This window comes from Meriones unguiculatus, chromosome 21, assembly GCF_030254825.1.
Source record: "Meriones unguiculatus strain TT.TT164.6M chromosome 21, Bangor_MerUng_6.1, whole genome shotgun sequence".
NCBI lineage: Eukaryota > Metazoa > Chordata > Mammalia > Rodentia > Muridae > Meriones > Meriones unguiculatus.
This window is the reverse complement of record NC_083368.1, coordinates 57,472,183-57,494,282: the sequence shown is the minus strand read 5'-3', so window position 1 is coordinate 57,494,282 and position 22,100 is coordinate 57,472,183. Positions and strand designations below refer to the sequence as shown.

At 49.2% G+C, this 22,100-nt stretch overlaps 1 protein-coding gene across 2 annotated transcripts in view; it reads left to right on the top strand.

Moving 5' to 3' along the window:
• Ube2h (ubiquitin conjugating enzyme E2 H) overlaps window positions 1–22,100 on the top strand; it is an 82,935-nt gene that overhangs the window by 16,834 nt on the left and 44,001 nt on the right. For both annotated transcript variants that reach the window (XM_021641291.2, XM_021641290.2), the window contains exons 2-3: window positions 21,123–21,199; window positions 22,021–22,095. In XM_021641291.2, the coding sequence (XP_021496966.1) occupies window positions 21,123–21,199; window positions 22,021–22,095 (152 nt within the window). The remainder of the gene's footprint in view (window positions 1–21,122; window positions 21,200–22,020; window positions 22,096–22,100) is intronic.

Here is a 22,100-nt window from a genome sequence, read left to right as displayed (position 1 = left end):
TAGAGGGCAAGCTCTGGAAAAGTGTGCACCTGAGCCTTTGTATTTGTCTGGAGAAGGAGTCCTACACTGCAGTCTAGTGCAGTCCACCGTGTCGCCAGGCTGAAGAAGCTTGGCAGTCCTGTGTCAGTACAGACAAGAGGCACCACACCGGAGAAGGCTTCTCTGAAGAAGCTGAACGGCACCAGGAGGTGGTGGCACGTGCCTTTACTCCTCCTGCTTGGGGGACGGAGATGGACTGATCTTTGTGAGTTCTGGTCTACACAGTGAGCTCCGGGGCAGCCAAGGCTACACAGAGGAGCCCTGTCTCGAAAAACAAAACAAGAAGCTGAATGATGAGGCAAGGAAGAATGGAAGGTGATTGGTGACTTATTAAAAGATGTGCGGGCAGGCTGGAGAGGTGGCTCAGTGGGTAAGAGCACTGGCTGCTCTTCTAGAGGTCCTAAGTTCAATTTCCAGCACCCACATGGTGGCTCTCAGCCATCTTTAATGAAGCTGGTGCCCTCTGCTGGCTTGCAGGCACGCATGCAGATAGAGCGCTCATATATATAAAATAAATCTTTTTTCTAAAACAAAGCTCTGAGTCCACAAACGAGTCACTCTTAAGTGTCTGCATACTGAATGAAGTGCGAGTGTCTGACCAGCAGCGTGGGTTCCTGTTGGTGGACAGGCTGAGCGTTTCTTCTGATCTGGGGACCCTCTGGAACCTACAGGATATGCATCGTTTTTTTCTGTGTTTCTCATCATCAGAGGAGGAATGTGTACACAGAGAGGTGATTGGCCGGGGCCATCCTCACACTTAACGAATGCACAAGGCTTTGGACGGGATGGGCAAGCAACTGTGCCACTGGGCTGTGTCCCAATCTTTCTCATTAAGGCGCCCGAGGCTGGCCTTAATCGGCTCGCTTTCCTTAGGCTTCTTAGTGGCTGGTTCAGCATTTCTCAGCGTTTTGATGGAATGGCACTTTTACTGTTTTTATTCTTTTGGTTTTTGGCGACAGGTCTCTGCATAGCCAGTCTTGGAACTTGCTGTGTAGACCAAGGTGGCCTTGAACTCAGAGATCTGCCTGCCTCTGCCCCTCAAATGCTGGAGGCCTTTGCCTCCATACCCTAAAGTTGACCTCATTTACAATTGAAGGGTTTTGGCACTTTAATCCAGAGCATGTAATTTCAGAGGTTGTCAGTGAAGGTTGGAGGGGGCTGGGTTGATGGCGAAGCTGCCTGCCTGCCTAGAAGGCTTGCCTGTCCTTGCTCTTGTGACTGCTTCTCTTTCTTGGGTGTCTGTCCTTGTGGATCAGATAAGGAGCTGTTTTACCAATCTTAATCTATTTTTATTTGTGGGTGTTTTACATATGAATATATTTATGTATATGTACACATACTTGTGAAAGAGTTTCAGGTGTGTACCTGGTTTTGCCTTCTGTGGAACAGAGGGAAAAAAGTTGTAACTTAAATTTTAATGCTTATTTTTATTTCTTTCTTTAGAGACAGGATTTCTTTGTGCAGCCTTGGTTGTTCTAGAACTTGCTCTGTGCTTATTTTGAATATTTTTGTTTGGTTTGTTTTTTTTTTTTTTTTTGGTTTTTCAAGACTGGTTTTCTCTGTGTAGCCCTGGCTGTCCTGGAACTGCCTCTGCCTTCCTAGTGCTCAGATTAAAGGTGTGTACCACTAATAATTGGAGTTTTTATTCTATACATATATATAATATAATATTACATATATTATATAATTTTGGGGCGGGGTATAAATTCTCAGTCCAAAGTGGATAACCCTTGAGTCATTGATTTTTGGTTTTAAGTGAGGCAGTAAGATGTGATCCCATCTTTAGAAGCCTCTGTGAGTGGTTTGAGGAGCTGAGAGAGGCAATGATGGGATGACACTACTCTTTCATTTCTAGCATGGATGCCTGGAATTAGGTAGAGTGTTTGGAAAGGCTGCTCCTGTAATGCTAGCCCACGTGACCGCATCGCCTGCTTACCTAAGCATTTCTGTTTGCCGAGTGTAGGTCAGACTTGTGCCAACTGTAGGACTAGTATTACAAGTGGTAAAACTAAGGCAGGATACTCTTCTGGTGGGAAGCAGGTTAAATCTAGAACATCTTTCACTGTGTCCTGTGCAGCAAGCAGACCTGTCATTTCCTACTTTAGGAGTGGGAGACTTGGGGTCCCTGATCTTGTTTCAGTTTGGCTTTGCAGGGCCATCTCAAGAAGCGGGAAGATTTAGTGGGTGGGACACAGATCTGGCTAAGGGTCTTAAAATAGTTATAAATTCAAGCTGTAAATTTCTCTTTTCCTCCTTGTTCTGTAGTCCTTGGCCGATAGGCTTTAGTTGAATGTGGTGGTGCCTTCCTATAATCCCAGCACTTGGGAAGTACAAGCAAGGAGAATCCAGGGTCCAGTGGTGACTTAACATAGTGGCATGTGACACATTTCAGCCTTTGGCTAAAGCGAGACCTCGTCTCAAGGTAAAGCACGCTGTCCAGTGCTTCTGTGTGGTACGGGCGCTCCTCGTCAGCCCGCGAGCAGAGCAGTAAGGTAGGTCGTCGGAGTCAACTCTGCCTGCAGTCCAAGTGCTAGGATTAAGGGTGTGCACCACCAGGTCTTGCTTTTTTCAGTGTAGGTTTTGCCTGCATGCGTGTTTGTGTGACACATGTGTGCGCAGGCCGGATGTGGGAGCTGGATTATCTGGGACTGTACCGTGGGAGTAGCCGGTCATCGCTGGGAATCCCAGTCCTCCGAAGGAGCAGCTGGGCCCTGACCTGCTGAGCCCTCTCCAGCACCAAGGGCTCAACGTAGATGTTGTAACCTAAATTTGGCCTATTAGAGATTGGGTCCCTAATCTGGAATTCTCAGTATTGGAAGTGTTCAGGGTTCAGGATATTTTAAAATATTTGCATATTCTAGGTAAGATATTTTGGGGAGGGGACTCAAATTTAAACACAATTTTTGTTTTATATACACTTTGTACAGTATCTGAAGGCAATTTTACAAATCCATTTTAGTAGTTTTTTATATGAAACTTTTTGTCTTTCTGAGACAGGGTTTCTTTGTGTTGCCCTGAATGTCTTGGAACTCTCTCTGTGTGGACCAGACTGGCCTCGAACTCAGACTCCCTGCGATTAATGCCGTGCACCACCACTTGCCATAAACTTCTCTAGTACTAAGAAAAGCAAAACATGGCTTTCCCTTCCTCCCTTCCTTCCCCCTTCCCTCCCCCCTCCGGTCTGTCTGTAGTCCAGGATGGCCTTGAACTCTTTGTCTCCACCACCTTCCAAGTGCTGGGATTCTAGGTGTGTGACACTGTGCCTGGTGGAGACATGTGTCTTCTGTTCTAGGACACTCACATCTCGTAGGGTGGGTTAGGGCTTGTCAACTTTGGTTTTTCTTTCTGGCCCTCCCCCAAGATTATGTATTTATGTAAATGGGTATTTTATCTGCTTCTACATCTGCTCACCAGACGAGGGCATCAGAGCCCATGGGAGTACAGTTAGAGCCGGTTGTGAGCTGCCATTAGCTGGAATTGAACTCGGGACCTCTGAAAGAGCAGCCAGTGCTCTTATCTACTAAGCCATGTCTGTGGCCTGACTTTGTCAATGTTCAAGTGTCAAGCAGAGAAGGGAGGGATAGACTGTGGGAAAATACATATGCATTGATAGCTAGTGTGTATCGAGTCTCATCCAGACTTCTGTGTGAAGTGGCTCAGCAGATGGACGTCACAGTGTTCCTCTTGTCAAATAGGAAAGCTATAGCTTTGTGGAGGGTTGGTAATGCCTAAGAATTTGTATTTTTTGAGCCAGGTGCAGTAGTGCACACCTTGAATCCCAGCGTTCGGGAGGCAGAGGCAGCGGCAGAGGAAGACAGGTCTCTGCCTGGGCTTTCTTTCCAGGACTCCAGGGACTTGCAGAGTCTGTGAGCCTCAGTCTGTCTTCTCCAACCCTTAAGCACATGTGTGGGAAGGATGTTCCTGGCCCGGGGCTGTTGCTCTCCAATTTACTTACTGCATTTAGCAGATGTTAATGCCTGTTAACACCTTGGTAGCAAAAGGGAGCGGGAGCAGTTGGATAGACCATTCTCAAATAAACAGACAATCTTGAGTTTGTGGGGAGCCAGGAAGGCTAAACCAAGGGGACTCTTGCATGTGGTTGGTCACTAGCCACGAGCAGGGCGTGAGCGAGTGAACAGGATGTTCTGTGGCTGTGACCTTGCCACCTTCTGCTTCCATTTTCAGAGATGAGTCTGGAGTGGAAACGCTGTTGTCTTCCTCTTAGCCGTCAAAACAAAGCATGGCTTGTAAATTTGAAGTCCCTGCTGCAGCCTGGAGAGAACTGCTCTGTCCTGGGTTTGTTAGTTTTTTAAGGTGATTTTTGTTTTGTGTGTTTCTTTTTCTTCTTTAGTTTCAATTAGAAGTTGGGCATACAGCCGGACTCTGTGGCACACGCCTGAAATCCCAGCAGAGGCAGATAGATCTCTGTGAGTTTCAAGGCCAGCCTGCTGTACAAAGTGAGTCCAGCACAGCCAAGGGTACACAGAGAAGCCCCGTCTTAAAAAACTCCCCCCGCCAAAAAAAAAGTTGGGCGTAGAAAACTATTTTTTGTTAAAGTGAGAGGCTGTGGCCGGCAAGGTGGCCCAGTGGGTAGAGGCTTGCCCACTGGTCTGGTAGCCTGAGCTTGATCCTCATGGCCATGTGGTGGCGGGAGAAGACCCACTCCCACGCTGCCCTCTATGGTCCGGTGTGCGCCCGCCCATGGAACCCTCCTCCTGAGTAAGGTACTGACAGACATTTAAGTGAAAGGAAAACACAGCATAACTAGCCACTTGTATTCTGTCTCAAATAGCTGAAAATTTTTAGGCAAAAATGGGTCAAACTGTGTGGAAGCCAAGTATGTTGGTCTCTGTGGCGGAGAAAGCGAATGTCTGGAGATTATTTTCCTGGTTTTTCTTGACTTCTCCTCAAATTGAGTCTCTTTGTGTGACAGGATCTTGTTATATAACCCTGGCTGGCCCTTGAACTCACGGCCGTCCTCCTGCCTCAGTCTGTGTGCTGAGATGATGGGCATGAACCGCTAGGACAGGATGAATTAGATACCTTTCATGGAAGATAAAGCTAGGTATCCTGCTCATTAAAACTTTGTTCTTAGCGTCCTGGAATAGATGTAATTATCTGCAGAGGAAAACTTCCAGAATTATTTGGAGGAAAAACAGGTGGAGAAATAGGTGCCACTGAAGATTTGAAATGCATCTGAGAAGGTGCTCTGACTCGGTGTTTAAGGGTTTTGTCTTGTCTTTAGTACTTGAGCTAGATGGGATGCCCTTCAGCTGAATGGACTCAGCTTGGTTACAGGTTGCCTTTACCTGCCCTAGGTCTTGTTTCTGTCTCCTGGCAGCTTGGAGGGAATCCATGCAAATCAGCATCTTGACGGCTTTGGGAAGAAGGCACCAGCATGCGGACGGACAGTGCGCAGCGAGGCCGGGCCCCGGGCCGCGCTTGTCTGCATGTGCTGTGGTCACAGGGGCAAGCAGGCAGCTGTGGGCAGATGCTGCGCAGCCGCCGTCTGCCCCGAGTGCTCCCGGCGCTGCGGGTTCTCAGGGCTGTGGGAGGGAGGGGTTCATGCCCGCAGGGACCAGCAGAGGAATTCGTTTCCGGTGAAGCATCGGATCGAGAGCCCTGTCTACATTTAACCAAGGGAGGCGGCCAGGGCGTTAGTTTATGAAATGTGCTTCCCTCAGGCCTGTAAGGCCCTACAGTTAACTTTCCCAGCCTCAGGGGAGAGCCTGGGGGTGGGCTGTCATGCTGGAGCTTACACTCGTGCAGGAGGCTCTATGAGGACTTCTGCCAAGCCAGACGTGTTATCAGAAGCAGCAGCAGCTGACCTGGCTCGTGGCCTGTACCAGGCGTGCACTTTTCAAAACTTTTCTTAGCACTTTGTATGGTCTCCTCGGCCCTCGGGATGACTGAGAGACAGCGAACGGTGTTTTACGAGTGAGAAGCTAAAGGTTAGGCGAAGAGGCTGGGGCTCTGACTTCTGTGGGCTGGTAAGGGGCGGGGAGGGTCTCGGGTACGTCACTTTCACGGGAAGGGCTCCTATTGAAACCTCTTCAGTTAGTGAGAGCTCAAACTGTTCCACGCTGTGTCTGTCATGTGACGTCACAGAGCAGCACACTAGTGCAGCTTGTGTTTACAGAGATCTTTGTACTTCTGGTGTGGGCTGCTCTGCCCATGGAAGGGCTGTTTTAAAAGTTGGGCTGTGACACGCTAGTGTTGGGCACTGGAACCCTCTAGTCTCCTGGCAGTCAGTGCTGTACCTGGGAGTGCTTCTGTGATGGATGCCCTGTTGATAACAGGACCCTTGGCCAGTGACCAGCTGGTTCTAGGCCCGTCACCGAGTTCCAGGGGAGAGCCACAAGCTTGTGTCCCCACTGGTGTGCAGGTTGTGTCGGCCTCTTGAGACGCTACTTGAGAGTAATGAAGTGTGGGTCTGTGGGTACAAGCAGGGCCGGTGAGGTCCTGAGGTCACAGGCACAGGTGCTTAGAGTGGCGGGGAGCACCGCTGTAGGAAAGGGTGATGCTGTGGACAGGTGGGTGCTTGTGACAGCGCTGAATTGTGTAGACAAAAAAAACATTGAGGCTTCCCTCTTTTGTTTGTGGCTTTTGGTCTTGTTTTTTGGGGGCAGGGTTTTCTCTGTGTGGCCCTGGCTGTGCTGGACTCTCTGTAGACCAGGCTGGCCTCGCACACACAGAGGTCCACCTGCCTCTGAGTGCTGGGATTACAGGAGTGCGCCTCCGTGCCCTGCTGGGCTTCTCTTTATTTCATAATCACATCAGTAAGTTCTCTTTTGAATACTGTGTTTTCAAGTCATGGGGGGGGGCAGGGTGAGACAGGCTCTCTCTGACAGCCCTGGCTGTCCTGGAAAACTCACTCTGTAGACCAGGCTGGCCTCAAACTCTGAGATCTGCCTGTCTCTGCCTCCCAAGTGCTGGGATTAAAGGTGTACACCATTGTGCATAGCCTTGCATTTTCCAATTTTTTTAAAAAGATTTATTATGTGTACAGTGTTCTGCCTGCATGTGTGCCTGAACACCAGAAGGGGGCACCAGGTCTCATTACAGATGGTTGGGAGCCACCATGTGGGTGCTGGGAGCTGAACTCAGGACGTTTGGAAGGGCAGCCGCCAGCGCTCTTAACCTCTGAGCCGTCCCTCCAGTTCGCACTGTAAAGCTTCAACTCAGTTTGGAAGTATGCTGGGCAACGTTTTTGTGTGTGCATGTGTATGGTAGGTGCCAGTGTGCATGTGTGGAGGTCAGAGGACAACGCTGACTCTTCCTTCTTACCTTTGGGTTCCAGGGCTTGTGGCAAGCATGTGCCCCCCCTCTGTGTGTCCCCCACTCCATCTGTGGCACCTTTGCTTTGCCAACTAGGGCCTTACCCGGACTGCTGCAGCAGCCTCCCAGCCTCGTCTGCTTCCTACCACTCTCCTTTCCTGCTTTTCCTGCTTTTCAAGCTTGACTTTGTCTCTGAACTCATGGGCAGTCTTCTGTCTCAGCCTCCAGAATGCTGAAATTTAAATACATGCCACCGTGCTTGTTTTTTTCTTTTCTTTCCATAGTCCCACTATGTAGCCCAGACTAGCCCAGAACCTGGTGTGAATTCTAGGCTGGTGTCAAACGTATTGAAACCCTCTTGCGTGAACCAGCACACCTGGCTTGGAATTAATCTTTACACATGGCTCAAGTATCCTTTTCTCCCAAATTCATTTTCACTTCAAACAAAGTTAAGCTTGTGCCCCTTTGCACTGGAATTATAGGTGTTTCAGGCTGTTTTTCTGTGGGTGCCAAGGGATCTGAACTCAGGACCTCCTGTCTACTGAGCCATCTTCCCAGTCCTACCCTCCCCTCCTTTTTGAGACAGTCTCTTGCAGCCCAGACTGCTCTGGAAGGTGACCTTGGACCTTGGTCTTGCTGTCTCGCCTGTGTTGGGATCTAAGGCACGCCACTACCATGTCATGCCAACTCCATCATTATTTTTGTACGCTAGTTCTTCCCATTCCCAAGTCATCTGCCTCTGACCTTCTCTTCCTGCTCCTTGTAGTACATGCTTGTTTTCATCTTTCTTCCTTTGTCTTCCCTTTGGAGAGAGAAGGGCTTCGTTTGCAACCAGGTTCCAGTGATAAAGCTGTCAGTGTCTCAGTTTATAACTGAGTGCAGTGGTTTTCCAGCAGGGGGAGGGGTACGGATGAGGGTTACTATCAAGATAAAATAGTGCATGTCAGACACAAGTCAGTTAAATTGGTTAGTATAGGAATAGGACCCCCGGAGCCGGCACCCCGGGAGTGCTCCACAGAGAGGGTTGCCCTTGAAGCCTCTGAGGTTGGGCTTATGCAGATAGTTAGCTGATTCCTCCAAGAAGAAACTTTATTCCTCAGTGATCTGTCATGATCTATGTAACAAATGAACTGTTTTGCTCTAGAAAGTATAAGGGAAAAAGAAGTAGTTCTAGAAGTGTGCTGCTCCTAAGATGCTGATCTTTGAGCGTAGGTCCTTCCTGAAAGCTTCTGGCCTCCACTGTAGCAGCCGGCCTGAGGAAGAAAGCGCATTCCAGTAACAGCCCATTCATTTCCTTTTTGTTGTTTTGAGATAGGCTCTGTGTAGCCCTGGCTGTCCTGGAACTCAGAACCACCTGCCTCCCTTGTGCTGGGATTAAAAGTCTGTGCCACCACACCTGACCTCTATGCAATTTACTTTTAATGGAAAGAAAGTAGGAACTTTTGGACACAGTCCTTATTGGTTGGTATTGGTTCTAGGAAAATGATATAAGAGCTAGAAACCTTGATTGGGAGACATAAACGTTTTCGTCTCATTCATTGGCGTTTTTTTTTTTTTTTTTCTTGCTTGCTTTCTTTTTCTTCTTCCTCTTTTTTTTTTTGAAGACAGGTTTTCTTCTGCCTTATCTGACTGGCCTGAAACTTGCTTTGTAGACCAGGCTGGCCTTGAACTCAGAAGTCTGCCTACATCCTGCCTCCTGAGTGCTGGGACTGAAGACACATCACCATGCTTCTTTAGTTCTGACAACTATAAAACATTGTTTTTACATCTTACATTTAATATGTGTACGGGTGTTTTATCTCCATGTGTTTGTCTATGGATCACCTGAATGCCTGGCGCCCTAAAGGTCCAGAACAAGGTGTTAGTGTCCCCTGGGACTGAAGCTACAGACTGTTGTAGGCTGCCATGTGGGTGCTGGGAACTGAGGCCGGGTCCTCCAGAAGAGCAGCCAGTGCTCTAACCACTGAGCCATCTCCCCAGCCTGCATCTCACACCTTTTTGGTAACCATCTACTGATAGTGAAAGAACTGGTACTGCAGAACTGTCATTTTCTGGAGCAGGCAGGCAGTGTCAAAGGACTTTTTCATTTAGTGCCGTTTTGTGCTAGACTTTACAGGGCAGTAATGTGGCTCTGCAAATAATGACCTCCTGCTCTAGAGCAAGTAAACCCTGGTGCGTAGCGTTTGCTGGCTTCCAGGGTCTCCATGCTGAGGAGCAGGCCTGTCACAATATGACACTGGCCAGTGACGATATGGTCACCTGACGTGGCGTCACCTCGGCTACCTTCCCCTCTGTGAGCATGTGTGTGCGCATGCGCTGCCTGTCTGTGCTGCAGCGTGCACCAGGAAGTCAAGGACGGCCTGTGCATCGCTTCTCTTCCTCTGCTGTGCGGGTCCCAGGGATTGAACTAGGACTAGGGTTTTGACAGCAAGCGCCTTTACCTGCCTTCACGGTGCCCTTTAAGGTTGAGGTTATTAGCGTTTCATAGTTGATCCTTGTCTCTTATTGAGACTTGGGGTGAGAAACAATTTTTGAATAAATACTTGTTTTCAGGGTTGAAAGTCCCCAGCTCCAGGCTGCGGTCAGCGTGGCCAGGCTTCTACTGGACACCTTGTCCTAACCTCAGAGACTGGCTCTTCTTGCCAAGTCTTAGGACTCCGAAATAACGCAGACGGAAGTGTCCCTGTTGCTGTCTCCTCCCGCCCGTGCGGGCGGTCCCAGCTCAGACATTGTTCTTGCTTGCCGAGCTCACGCTCACTCTCCTCTGTTATCTCTTGCCTACATATGTAATTTCTTGGGCCTCAGATGAACTAAACTCACAAATCTGAAAGTTAAGAGTAGAAAGCCATTTTTTGTCGGTGTGGCTGTGACAGGGAGTCAGAGGCCACAGCCAGAAGGTTACCTGAGAAGAGCTGACCCAGGGCTGCACGCGGTGGCCACGGTCAGCTGCTGCTGTGACCAGCACTCAGTCTTTCCGGGGGTCTGGAGGCTCCTGCTAGCATTCTTCTTCATTTCCCCTTGGTGCTTATAGCGGTCCCCTTTTTTCTTGCCGTGCGTGCTGTACTTTGCCTGGCTGCGCTTGAGGAAACCACACTTTCTCTTTCAGGCCGTAGCCCTGCCCGGTTTCCTGTTTACATCTGCCTTCGCCTCAGAATATTCTCTTCATGTTTCCAAGGGTCGGAACCTTCCCTGGGTTCCTCTCTGCTCCCTCTTCTCGCAGACAGTGGGTGTTGTTCCAACTTTAGCCATCGTGTAAGGAATGTCCAGTCACACAGCTCAGCACCTGATGAAGACTCCCTTTGCTGCCTCAGCCTCCTGGGCAAGGACGAGAGAGTGCCTGCCTGCCACATCGCTCACTCTCTACAGACACCCTCACCTCCTGCTCCTCTGTCTAGGGAGATGTGCAGCGACTGTTCTCAGTGCTCATTTAGTCAGTTACTCTCTAGTTCCCGTGGAGGGCAGGTGCTTTGCCATGTGCCTGGAATAAAGAACGAATTGGGTAGTTTCTTGCCCTTTAAAACCTGAATTTTACTCATGGCAAAGGAGAATGAAAACAGGAAAACAAAACAACCCTCCCCTCCAAAACTAGCAGTGCCCAGAAGGCCGACTAAGAAATGGACGTGAGGCCTGGGCAGACGTGAGTGGGAAGCTCTGCTACTCTCCGGCAACAAGAGGAGATGGCTGCTTGGATGCGTGCCGTGGGTGCTCAGGAGGCTCCGCGAGGACATGGCATTTAAGACCTGCCACAAAGGATGAGCAGCTCGGCTCTGTGGAAATGGAAGTAAGGTTAGGCAGAAGGAGTGGCCAGCAAAGCCCCTGGGGTGGTGGTGGTGGTGGTGATGTTCCTTGTCTGTCAGGAAAGGAAAGATGGCCAGCAGAGCTGACAGGCAAGGGGGGAATGTGGCCTGTGTCAGTCCTGTTGTAGGTCGGGCCAGCAAAGTTAGATGTGATTCGTATAGTTCAGGTGCTGTTAGAGTGCTGTCTCCTTCCCGAGATGCCACCCATTAAAAATGATTGAGCGCTGCGGTTCAGTTCCTCCAAGTGCAGGAAAATCATAGGAGGCTAAAATTCTTAATGTGAGGAGCTGCTTTACGCGACTTCTGAGGAGACTAGCAGCTATGCTGTGTCCTGCCTCCTGCTGCATTCTCCCTGACCGCTGCGGTCTGGCGCGGAGCTGCTTGGGCGCTGCTTTGTGAGCAGAGGTCCCCACGGCACCCAAGCTGTGTGGCCTTCTGCTCCCAACTGCTGCAGGAATAAAAGTGAGTGTTACGCTACATTGTTTATCTTTGCCCTATGATTGTTGCGTGGGATTCTTTAACCTGCTGTCACAGACAATAAGACACAGGCAACTTGTTAGATTTCATGCTTGCCTGTTTACCTTGGGACAGGCAGATACTTCACCTGCACTGTCTCAGCAACCTCACCATCACCACCCAGCCCCCATCCAATGCCATCCGCCTTAACCATCCTTGTCTGAGCCGCCTTCATCTGTGATTTTATGAATACGTGCTTGTATTTGGTGTTTTTCTCTATCCACATCGTCCTTGGAGTCCTTCCTGGCCCACGTGGTTTCTTCTCTACGCTAACCCATGGTCACATCCTCCTGCCCCCTCTCTTCCTGTCAGCCTATTTCCCATGATTCTCTTGAGCCCAGAGCTCGGGAACCTTAGTCTCGAGTACCCCGTTCTGCCCTGCCCAGGAATGGGCTGTTTAATCAACCGATCAGGCCTAGTGTCTTGGGCAGGTGCACACAAAGGGTAGGTGTATTCGGGCAGTACCCGGATCTTGAGAGCCAGTGAGCAGCGTCGGACCAACCCCCACACCACGAACAGGACGGGAACCGGGTTCCGTCAGCTCTTCTGTGTCAGGTATGCACGCCCACTCCTGTGTGTGGGTTTGTTTCCTCCTGACTTGCCCCACGATTGGCTTTCCTCCCCCAGGGGTATTAGCTAGTAAGTACCCTTGGCGAGCAGCTTCTGCCTGTCCCTCCCAGCAGTCCAGCCCAGTCTACTGTGTGTGCGCATGTAAATCGCAAACCGCTGTTTCTTCCTAGGTCGCGGCCATAGGCCACAGCCACTTCCCTCGCGTGATGCCCCAAGCAGCCTATTTGCTGCCGTGTTAGTCAGCTCTGCTGGTCTGGAGCAGCCAGCCCTGACCAGTCGCGTGGCAAGCTGCGCCACACCACAGCTGTTACTTACGTGGTGCTGAAAATAGCTCCCAGGTGCCCCGTGTCGCTTTGCGCATCTAGTCACAGCGGCTTCTCCCGTCACTGCTCTTGACTCTCCAGGGTTCTGCTCGGGTGTTGGAATGGGGTGTGGTGAAGTATTCCTTTCTAAATTTTGTTATTGTGGTGTGAGTAGACCGCTCTGGAGCAGCTTTTCCCCTCGCGTGTTTATGTGGGTTCCAGGGCTTGAACTCTCAGCTCTGTGCTTGTACTGCACACACTCTGAGCTGCTTGCACCATCTCCCCAGCCCGGGTAGTTCTTCCTTTCTCTGTAAAGAGTGTGTGTGTATATGTGTATACGTATGTCTGCGCGTGTCTGTCTGGGAGTGAGTGCCATGTGTATTCGTGTGCCCTCAGAAGACAGACGAGGGAAGCAGCTTCCTTGGAACTGGCTTAAGGCAGGTGTGAGCCATGGGACATGGGAAGTAAATGTGGATAGTCTGAAGTAGCAAGGGGCAGAGCGCGCAGGTAGGCCATGGCTGACCTGGGATCTTCCCGTTCTGCTTCCACAGTGCTGTGTTGACAGGCACGTGCCGCCGTGCGATCTGTGACGCTGAGGACTGAGCTTGGGGGCTCACGCATGCCACTCAGCCTTGTCACCAGCAAGCTACATCGCTCATCCCCATATAAACAATTTCTTTTCTTTTTTTTTTTTTGCTTATTTTCACTGTGGATTTTTAAAATAAAATCTTGATATAGTCTAGTTTTCTTCCTTTTCCCCACCCTACTCATAAATTTTTTATAAATAAGACAGCTTCAAATATTGATGTATGTATTTGTGTATGTGTGTGGGCACGTGAACACCATGCCTAGTGTGTGGAAATCAGACAGCTTGGCAGGACTTGGCTCTGTCGTTCCGTAACGTGGGTTCCTGGATTAAACTCAAGTCACTAGTCTTGGTGGCTGAGCATCTCGCTGGTTGTCTACCTAGTTTGTTGTTGTTTTGTTTTGTTTTTTAAGATTTTTATTTACTGTATACACTGTGTTCTATCTGCATGTGTGCCTGTACACCAGAAGAGGGACTGGGAATTGAACTCTTTGGAAGCACCTTTGGAAGAGCAGCCAGTGCTTTTAAGCTCTGAGCCATCTCTTTAGCCCCATCTTCTAGTTTTTGTTTTGTGACTTGGCGACACGACCTCACCCAGGTTGGACTTGAGCTTAACTCTGTAGCTCAGATAGGTCTGAAGCCGTGGCCTCTGCAGTACCCAGGATTGTGAGTCTGCACCAGGCCTGGCTCCAGTGGCTTTTAGGCAGACTTTCATCTAAGAAGAAGCTGCTGTTTTCCACATCGCTTTATAGACTTTTTAAAAATAACTATGGTAATAATTACTATTTCCTCTTATAAGTCTTCCAAATGGGCAGTAGAAACTGGGCCCAGCTGAATAAAGGCGTACAAGTTTGTTTTAAAACACAGAGAAGTTCTCTCGTAGATAACTTGAAGATCACATTTAACATATCAGTTAGTGTATTTATTTGTGCTTTGCTTTCTTCAAATTAAAATCTTGGCAGTGAGTGGTCATTGACCTAACACTTTTTTTGTGTGTGTGTCTGTTGCTTTAAACAGGCCTAAGTGTGTGCTGTTCTCTGGCCCCTTTAATTTTTATGAAATCAATGTTGAATTGCTGTTAAAGCCACTTAATTGATATCTACGGCCAGGTGTGGTAGCACACGCTTTTCATCCCAGCACTCAGGGAGGCAGAGATAAGTGGATCACTGTGAGTTCAAGGCGAGCCTGGTCTACAAAGCAAGTCCCGGACAGCCAGGGCCACACAGAGAAACCCTACCTGGAAAAACCACCACCACTAATAGCAAAAAAATGACACCTGGTAGGGATGGTAAAGGGACCAGCAGGTGTCAGCTACTCATGCTTAAAAACTACTAGCAGGCATGTGTAACCTGCGTTTGGGCTACATGAGGTAGCTGTGAATGTGGCCCAAAGTGTTTGCTATGACAGCAGACACCACAGTGTCAGAAAGGTCAGGTGACCTGACAGGGAACAAGGCTATCTTGGCTGTGATCAGATCTGGAGAGTCCTCTCCTAGCCTGTTGCCTCAGGTAACCTGGTGGTGGGTAGCTGTGTCATCTTTCCTTTGTTACTGGAGGCTAAGGTGGGGATTACTGACCTCTGCACACCCACACTCAGAAGCAGCCAGTCTAGTGAAAGAAAGAGCAGGAGTGACAGCCGCAGCCTGGGCTGAGGCGGGTCTTGAGCTTCCTGGCGTGAGAGAGTGCTGAATGTAGTGCAGAGGGCTGGTCCCTGCACTTCTGGGATCTTCTTTGCAATTTCTGCATCCGTTGTTCACACTTGGACAGTGTTCGTCTGTCGAATGCTTGGTCTTTGTTAATTCTTAGTTCAGCACCTTGGATCACTCAGCCGTGACAGCTTATTCTTCCCCACTCAGTGTAGGTATAGAAGGGCTGTAGGTGCTACCACGCACTGCTGTCTGTAAAGGACTCACGGTCTCGACTCTAACATCCGAGTGACGTCTTTAAACATTTAGCTTGAGTTGGCATTGCTGTTGACGTGTCAGGTGTGGCGTGTCTTCCCTCTTGTGACTTACGGTCAGGCAGGTGGCGACATTCAAGGTTAGTTCACTGGCGTGCTTGGCAGTCACAGCACTGGAAAGGCTGGGTGGGAGGGCCATGACACAATCTCAGAGAAGCTGGGAGGTTGTCAAATTGGTCATGGGGTAATGTACACCTAGAATCCCAGCCCTTAGAGCTGAGTCAGGAAGATCGGAAGTTCAAGGCCAGCATTGGCTACATAGCCAGGCTGAGCTATTCACAGAAGACCCTGCCTGGAAAGAAAGAAGAAATCGGGAGACTAATTAGAAACGGGGAAAGAAGTGTTGAAATTGGACTGTTTTTTAGTTGGAATGTGGTAATTCACACTTGTTTTTTTTAAGATGTATTTCTTATGTATACAGTATTCTGTCTGCAAAAGGGCATCATCCAATCTCACTATAGATGGTTGTGAGCCACCATGTGGGTACTGGGAATTGAACTTGTGACCTCTGGAAGAGCAGCCATTGCTCAACCTCTGAGCCATCTCTCCAGCCCCAGTAATTCACACTTGTTACTGAGGCACTTGGAAAGCTCCGATCGTCCTTGGCTGCAGGATGAGAACAGCCTGGGTTACATGAGACCTGTTCAGAACACAACAGAAAGCACTGAGATGGACTGGGTGTGGTGTACGCGCCTTCATCCCCGCCCTTGGGAGGCAGAGGCTGTCACCTCTCAAGGCCAGCCTGGTCTTCATAGCAGCCAGGGCTCCAAGGTAAGACCCTATCTCTTAAAAAGAAATAAAAATAAAAAAAATTTTAAAGATATATTTTATATATATCAGTGTTCTAGAAGAGGGCATCAAATCCCAGTATAGATGGTTGGGAGTCACCATGTAGGTGCTGGGAATTAAACTCAGGACCTCTGGAAGAGCAGACAGTGCTCTTAACCACTGAGTTATTTCTCTAGCCCTAAAAAAAATTTTAATGAAATGGCATTTTAGCGGCATGGGAGCTTCTTAATGCTTGTGTCCTGTTCTGTCTACTGCAGTCTAGTAAGTCTGTCATTCCTACAACCACTGTCTTCGCTGAACTTTTGAATGCTCCTCTTGCTTTAAGTGATTGGCCCTGCGTTTTTGTTTTTTTTTTGTTTTTTTGTTTGTTTTTTTTTTCCTGCACACCACAACTGGTGTCTCTAAAGCACAGGGGCATGGCCCGTGCTTAGAAATGCCTGCTTCCTATTAGGTCAGGCACCTCGAGGCCCCCACCATCTCTTCTTGCCGAAAGGGAAATTGTATTATTCTCTGGACCTGTCTTAAGTCATTGCTGTATTTTTATTGTTTGGTTTTTATGGGACCAGATTTCAGAGTCACTGTAGCGGAGAATGACCTCCCTCACCATTCCTTCTGCCTGCATCTCCCAAATGCAGGGAGTGGAGGTGTGCTGCCATTTCCGTCCTAATCTTTAAATGCTTGTTCCCACTCTGTCCAGACACCAATGTTTTTAAGACTGCGGAGTTTCAAGCTTGGTGTTATAGTATTGTTAGAGGTATGGAGTGTCCCGTGCATGTGGTGTTCATGTGGAGTCCAAGAGCAGTGTGCAGGGGTTCGTTCTCTCGGGGTCCCAGGGGCCACCCTTCAGGCCAGCTGCTTGGTGGGCGCAAAGCCATCGCGCTGACCGTAGCATCTCACCCCAGCTTCCAGCTGTGCTTTTGCTCTGACTGCTTTTTGTTTGGATTTCAGTGTTTGGCCTTTGAAGCGGGATCTCAAATTTTAGCCCAGGCTTGCTTTCTGGAACTCACTGTCTCTCAAATTAGCCTCAAACTTGTGTATTCTCCTTCCTCACCTTCTCAAGTGCAAGGATTACAGGCACGAGTCACCACGCCTGGACTGTATTTTCAGCTTACTGAGTATGTCTTCTATTCCCATAGTATACTTTTAAGTTTCTTGTATAAGAGTGATTTTTGTCTGGCCTATGGTGCTTGTGCGTAGAATTTTAGTAAATGAGTTCTGATAGAAATGAACTCTCTGATCTGTTGTAGATTTAATAGATCCACACTGTATTCTCCATAGACCAGCCAAGGGATACCTGTTACTTCACTCAGAAAGCTTACAACTGCTTCTGGGGAAACAGTATAAAATTGCTTGACCCTGAAAGATAGTGACACACACTTATTCATTGTTGATTGCCCAGTACTGTTTCCCTCCAGATTCAGAGTAACAAGTAAGGATTTGCCCTTTACATTTATGGATTCCATGATTCCTCTACGCGCGCGCACACGCACGCACGCACACTCACACACATACACACACACTGTTGTCGTTTCTTTATGCTTTTTTTCTCCAGAAGTGTTTTTGTATGTGTGTGATTGTATGTATGAGTGAAGTTACAAGGAAAGGCTCTCAGTTTGTAGCCTAGGCTGTCCTTGAACTTGCTGTGAGCCCTGGTTACACTCACACCTACACAGTTTTGACTCAGTCTCATAACTGCCAACATTAACAGGCTGCATACTCATGTCCGGCACCTAGTTCTAGCCAGACTGCTCCTCATTCCTCCTGGAACCCTACTTCTGTGTAACCGGACTCAGTTCTAGGTGGTGGTTCTGTCCAGAGCTTGCTTGTCAGGGATTCGTAAAAGCAGTCACTGAGTGGATTGCTTCTAGACATTACTCCGTGTGGTGAATTTTATAGCGATGGACAGGTAGCCGACAGCTGCTGGGTTTCTGCATTCCCTTTGTGGTTACTTTGAGAGAGAGGTGGGAACAGACTGGTCTCAATGTGGACAGAAGCAGCCATGAAGCTTCTGCCTCTGGACAAAGCCCACCTTCACCCTGGTCCTTCCCAGGGCAGAGGCCACCGCCAAGGGCACGTGAGTCCTGACTTCCTGCACCATAGGCTTAGTCCTTGTCTCCCCTTTCTGGACAGTTTCTACACTGTGAAAATCGGTTAAGACTGTCTGAGTCTGTGACAGTTTGGCACCAGCCTTTCACTGTTCGATTGTGTAACTGTAATGCCACTCAGGGCCGCGGGCTGCTGGGCCGAGGGCTGCTGGGCAGCCGGCGTTCTAAGAGTGAGATGGACTTGAGTTCCTCAGGGCTAATCCTGTCTGCTGGAAACAGAATCCTTAAGGTGAAACACTAAGCAGGTAACTAGTTTGTTGTGAATAAATTAGAAATGAATAAAATGTGATTTATGGGTTTGACAGATTTTTTTTTTATCAGCAGTGTTTGAAGAATCTAAATTTTTTTTTTTTCTTTTTAGACAGGGTTTCTCTGTTGCCTTGGCTTCCCTGGATTCTTTGTAGAGCAGGCTAACCTTGAACTCACAGCAATCTGCCTGCCTCTGCTTACCAAGTGCTGGGATTAAAGGCGTGTGCCACCACACTTGGCTCTTTTTTATTTTTATTTTGGTTTTCAAGCTGTCTTTTTAAATTTAGGTTGTTTGTTTGTTTTTAAAGCCCTTTTGGACGCTCACCCGGATGGTAAAGGACTCCTGAGCCTGTCCGTTCCTTGCCAGAGTTAGGCAGATGACTTCTGTCCCCACCTTTCCTCTTGCCCTGACTGGGGAGGGAGAAGAGCAGGGAGCTTCTGCTGCAGTCCTGACTGGGAGAGCCATCAGCCGGCCTCTCCCTGGGTTGCTGGAGCAGCGGATTGCCTGTGTGGTGCTTTTCTAAACTAACTCGAAGCCGCTTTTCTCTCTTGATTAAGTGTTTGCACAGGTTCACCGCAGCATCAGTTTAGCAGTTTCTTAGTACCAGCTTGTATTTTTTACATTTTCATTCACTTGGCCTTTAGATTCTCATACAGAATGGGCTTTGCTAGGAATCCCGTGTGATTCACTGGAGGACTGTTGTATCTGGGTGTCCTAACAACAGGAATATTGATCTGATCTGCTCTAACATGATTTAGGAAAGACAGTCTTTGTCAAGTAGATGCAAGCACGTTAAATCCTAAGCAAATCAGAATTTTTGTTTGCTTTTGTTGTTTTTGGTTTTTCAAGACAGGTTCTCTGTGTAGCCCTGGCTGTCCTGGACTCCCTTTGTAGATCAGCCTGGCCTTGAACTCGCAGAGATCCACTTACCTTTGCCTCCTGAGTGCTGGGATTACAGGTGTGCCACCACTGCATGGCTGGTTTGTTCCTTGATTTCATCCTTTTGATGTAGGACAGAAAAGATGCCTTTAGTTCCTGGAGCTGAAACCACAGTCACACTTGGAGGACTTTCTCTGAGGCTGTAGAGCTGGGGATTGTCCTTTTCCCAGCTCTATTCTCCTCCTCTCGGGTACACCGTGCTCCTCTGTGGCTGCCGCAGTGGCACTTTGGCTGCTTTCCGTGTGTAATGTTGACAGGTGTTACAGTAGGCACCTTGGTGAGCATGGCTGTATCCACCTGCTGACTGCATGGGGCACGAGGGTGTGCAGAGAGAGGCCATGGATTTTCTTTCTTTATAATGTGGGTGTTTGTCTCTGCATGTGTTGCTCAAGGAGGCCAGAAGAGGGAGGTTGGAGCTGGAGTGAAAGATGCTTGTGAGCACTTTTGAGTAAATCAGTTCTACCCCTCCCAGCAGGGACTGGCTTTACAAACGCCCTTAATCCCAGCACTAGGGAGCAGCTGCAGGGGGCTCTGTGAGCGGGAGGCCAGCCTGTCCACAGAGGGAGGAGAGCCAGGCTGCACAGGGAGAAGCCCTGCCTCGAGAAGGAAGCAAAACCAAAACTTCTCTCAACTGAAACTTGCATGTCAGTCGGTCGCGTTTTAGGTTTGGTGTTCGGACAGCAGGTAGACTTGCTCTCCCGATTGTGGATCTGCATGCCCCTCAACACTGTTTTTTTGTTGTTGTTTTTTTTTTTTTTTTTGCTGTTGTTGTTGTTTCTTCTTTACCACCTGGTAGCACGGGGAAATAGCATCTTAAAGCTTTTTAAATGAGTTGAACCCTTTATATCTTATTCTTTCCATTTTATTCTTTTTAATTTTTAGTTACATGCTGTGTTGTGTGAGAGAGAGTGTGTGTGACTGCAGTGCCTGAGGAGGACAGCGGGCCTCAGATCACATCCCCGGCGCTGCAGTTGCGGGCTTGTGTGAGCAGCCTGCCCTGGTGCTGGGACCCGTGGTGCTGGGAGCTGGCTGGGTCGTTCTGGAGAGCAGTGTGTGCTGGCTCGCTGAGCCGAGGCTGCCTTCCTGGTTTTCCTCCTTGCTTGGTTGTTTGTCTTGTCCTGACCCTCCCAAGAACAACTTCTGTTTGCGTTAACTTTGAAGGACGGTGCTGGAGGTGGAAGCCAGGTTTTGTGCGTGCTGCACAGTGCCTTTTCACTGGGCTGTCTGTGCCCTGAGCCAGATCTCTTTCTGTCCTTTCCCCTGCTGGGTTGCCCTGTGGTCTGTGTGTTTCTAACACGGCCTCGCTACGCAGCCCTGTGTAGACAGCCAGCTTTGACAGAGACCCCTGGGCTGAGTGCGGAGCAAAGGCGTGCTCCACACGCACACTGCTTGGCTTTTGAGGAGGGCTTCTCCCGGGACTGAAGGCTGCGAGTTAGGCGGCTGTGGAGCACCACCGTCTGCCTCTCTTTGCCCCCTTGGTGTGCTGGGGTTCCAGCCGTATACCTCCATGCCTCGCTCTGGATGAAGCTTCTGGGGATGAACGTCAGCTCCTCATGCTTGTCTGGTAAGCACACCACAGAACGAGCTCTGTCCACACACTGTGAGGGGTCCTTAGGCTGTCAAGCTGGCCCGTGTTGGAGGAGGACCAGAGGTGCTCCCGGTCTGCAATGAGCGCCCTCCTGACCCACACCTGAGCCTACAGCACATCCAGAGAGCAAGAGGGAGAACAAATGCTGGGCTTCTCTAGGGTTCCCTGGTTACACTTGACAGATCTCCTGAAGCAGAGAGAACAGCGCCAGAGAGTAAATTTCTGCGCAGTCTTTCTGAGCTCAGAGCTGGTGCGCGTTCTTCTCGTGTCCCAGGCTACCAGAGTTGTGTGGTGTATTTATTTCCCCAGACATCGATCAGCCTTGCTAACACTTTCAGACTGGCTTGTCTCCGTGTCTCTCCTGCGCTACAAAAACTGTGTGATTTCCTTAACCTGGGCCTCAGCATTGAAAGCAAACACGAGGTCACAATCCTAGGAGGACTCAATGAGTTTGTCGTCAAGTTTTACGGACCGCAAGGAAGTAAGTGCACGGGCGGGTGCGCACCTTCTCACCTCCTCTAGCCAGAAGGACTGTCAACAGGCCTGTGGCCTTGGAAGTGCTGGCTGGGTGCAGGCGACAAGCCAGGAAACCGTCCCTCACGCTCTGGGGTCGGTCGTGGGCGGTCCCGTAGGTGTTCCTTGGGAAGTGTGTGTTCTTGCTCTGTCTTTGTTTAGGGGATTGGTTGAGGTAGGGAAAAAAAAGGAGCATAACTGTCTCTACCAAACAAGTGAGTGGTGTTCAATAGGATAGGAAAAGAGCCTGAGTGTTTGCCTAACTCTGGGAATTTTAAAGGGAAGTACGTGGTGGTTTTTCTGGCAGTGGTGATTGTGCATGCCAGGGAAGTTAATCCCTGGCCGCATTTTAACTTTTTATGTGTAGGTAGGTGCCTTGGAGGTCAGAAGTGGAGTCAGGCCCCCTGGGATTGGCACTGCAGTTGTGAGCCACAGCATGGGTGCTGGAGAGCTGGCCTGGGCCCCGTGCGAGAGCAAGCAGTGCTCTTGGCTGAGCTGGCTGCCGCTCCTCGGTGAGGCGGGCGCTCTTGCTGGGTTGTTGAAGCTGGCTTGGCATCACTCTAGTCCCTCTCTGCCCTCTAGCCCAGGCTAGCCTGAGACCTTAGCACAGCAGTCCTTATCCAAGTGCCTGACTCTGTGTGTTCGGCTAGTTTCCAGCCAGCACTTGGAGGAATTAGTTTGAGGCCTTTTTCAGGAGAGAGAGGATTTACTGTTTGTTCATTTACGCTTGGATTTATTTTCTGGTTTGAAGGCAATTCTAATGGGTAACATGCTTTCTTTCTGTTCCAGCACCATATGAAGGCGGCGTGTGGAAAGTTAGAGTGGATCTTCCTGATAAATACCCTTTCAAATCTCCGTCTATAGGTATG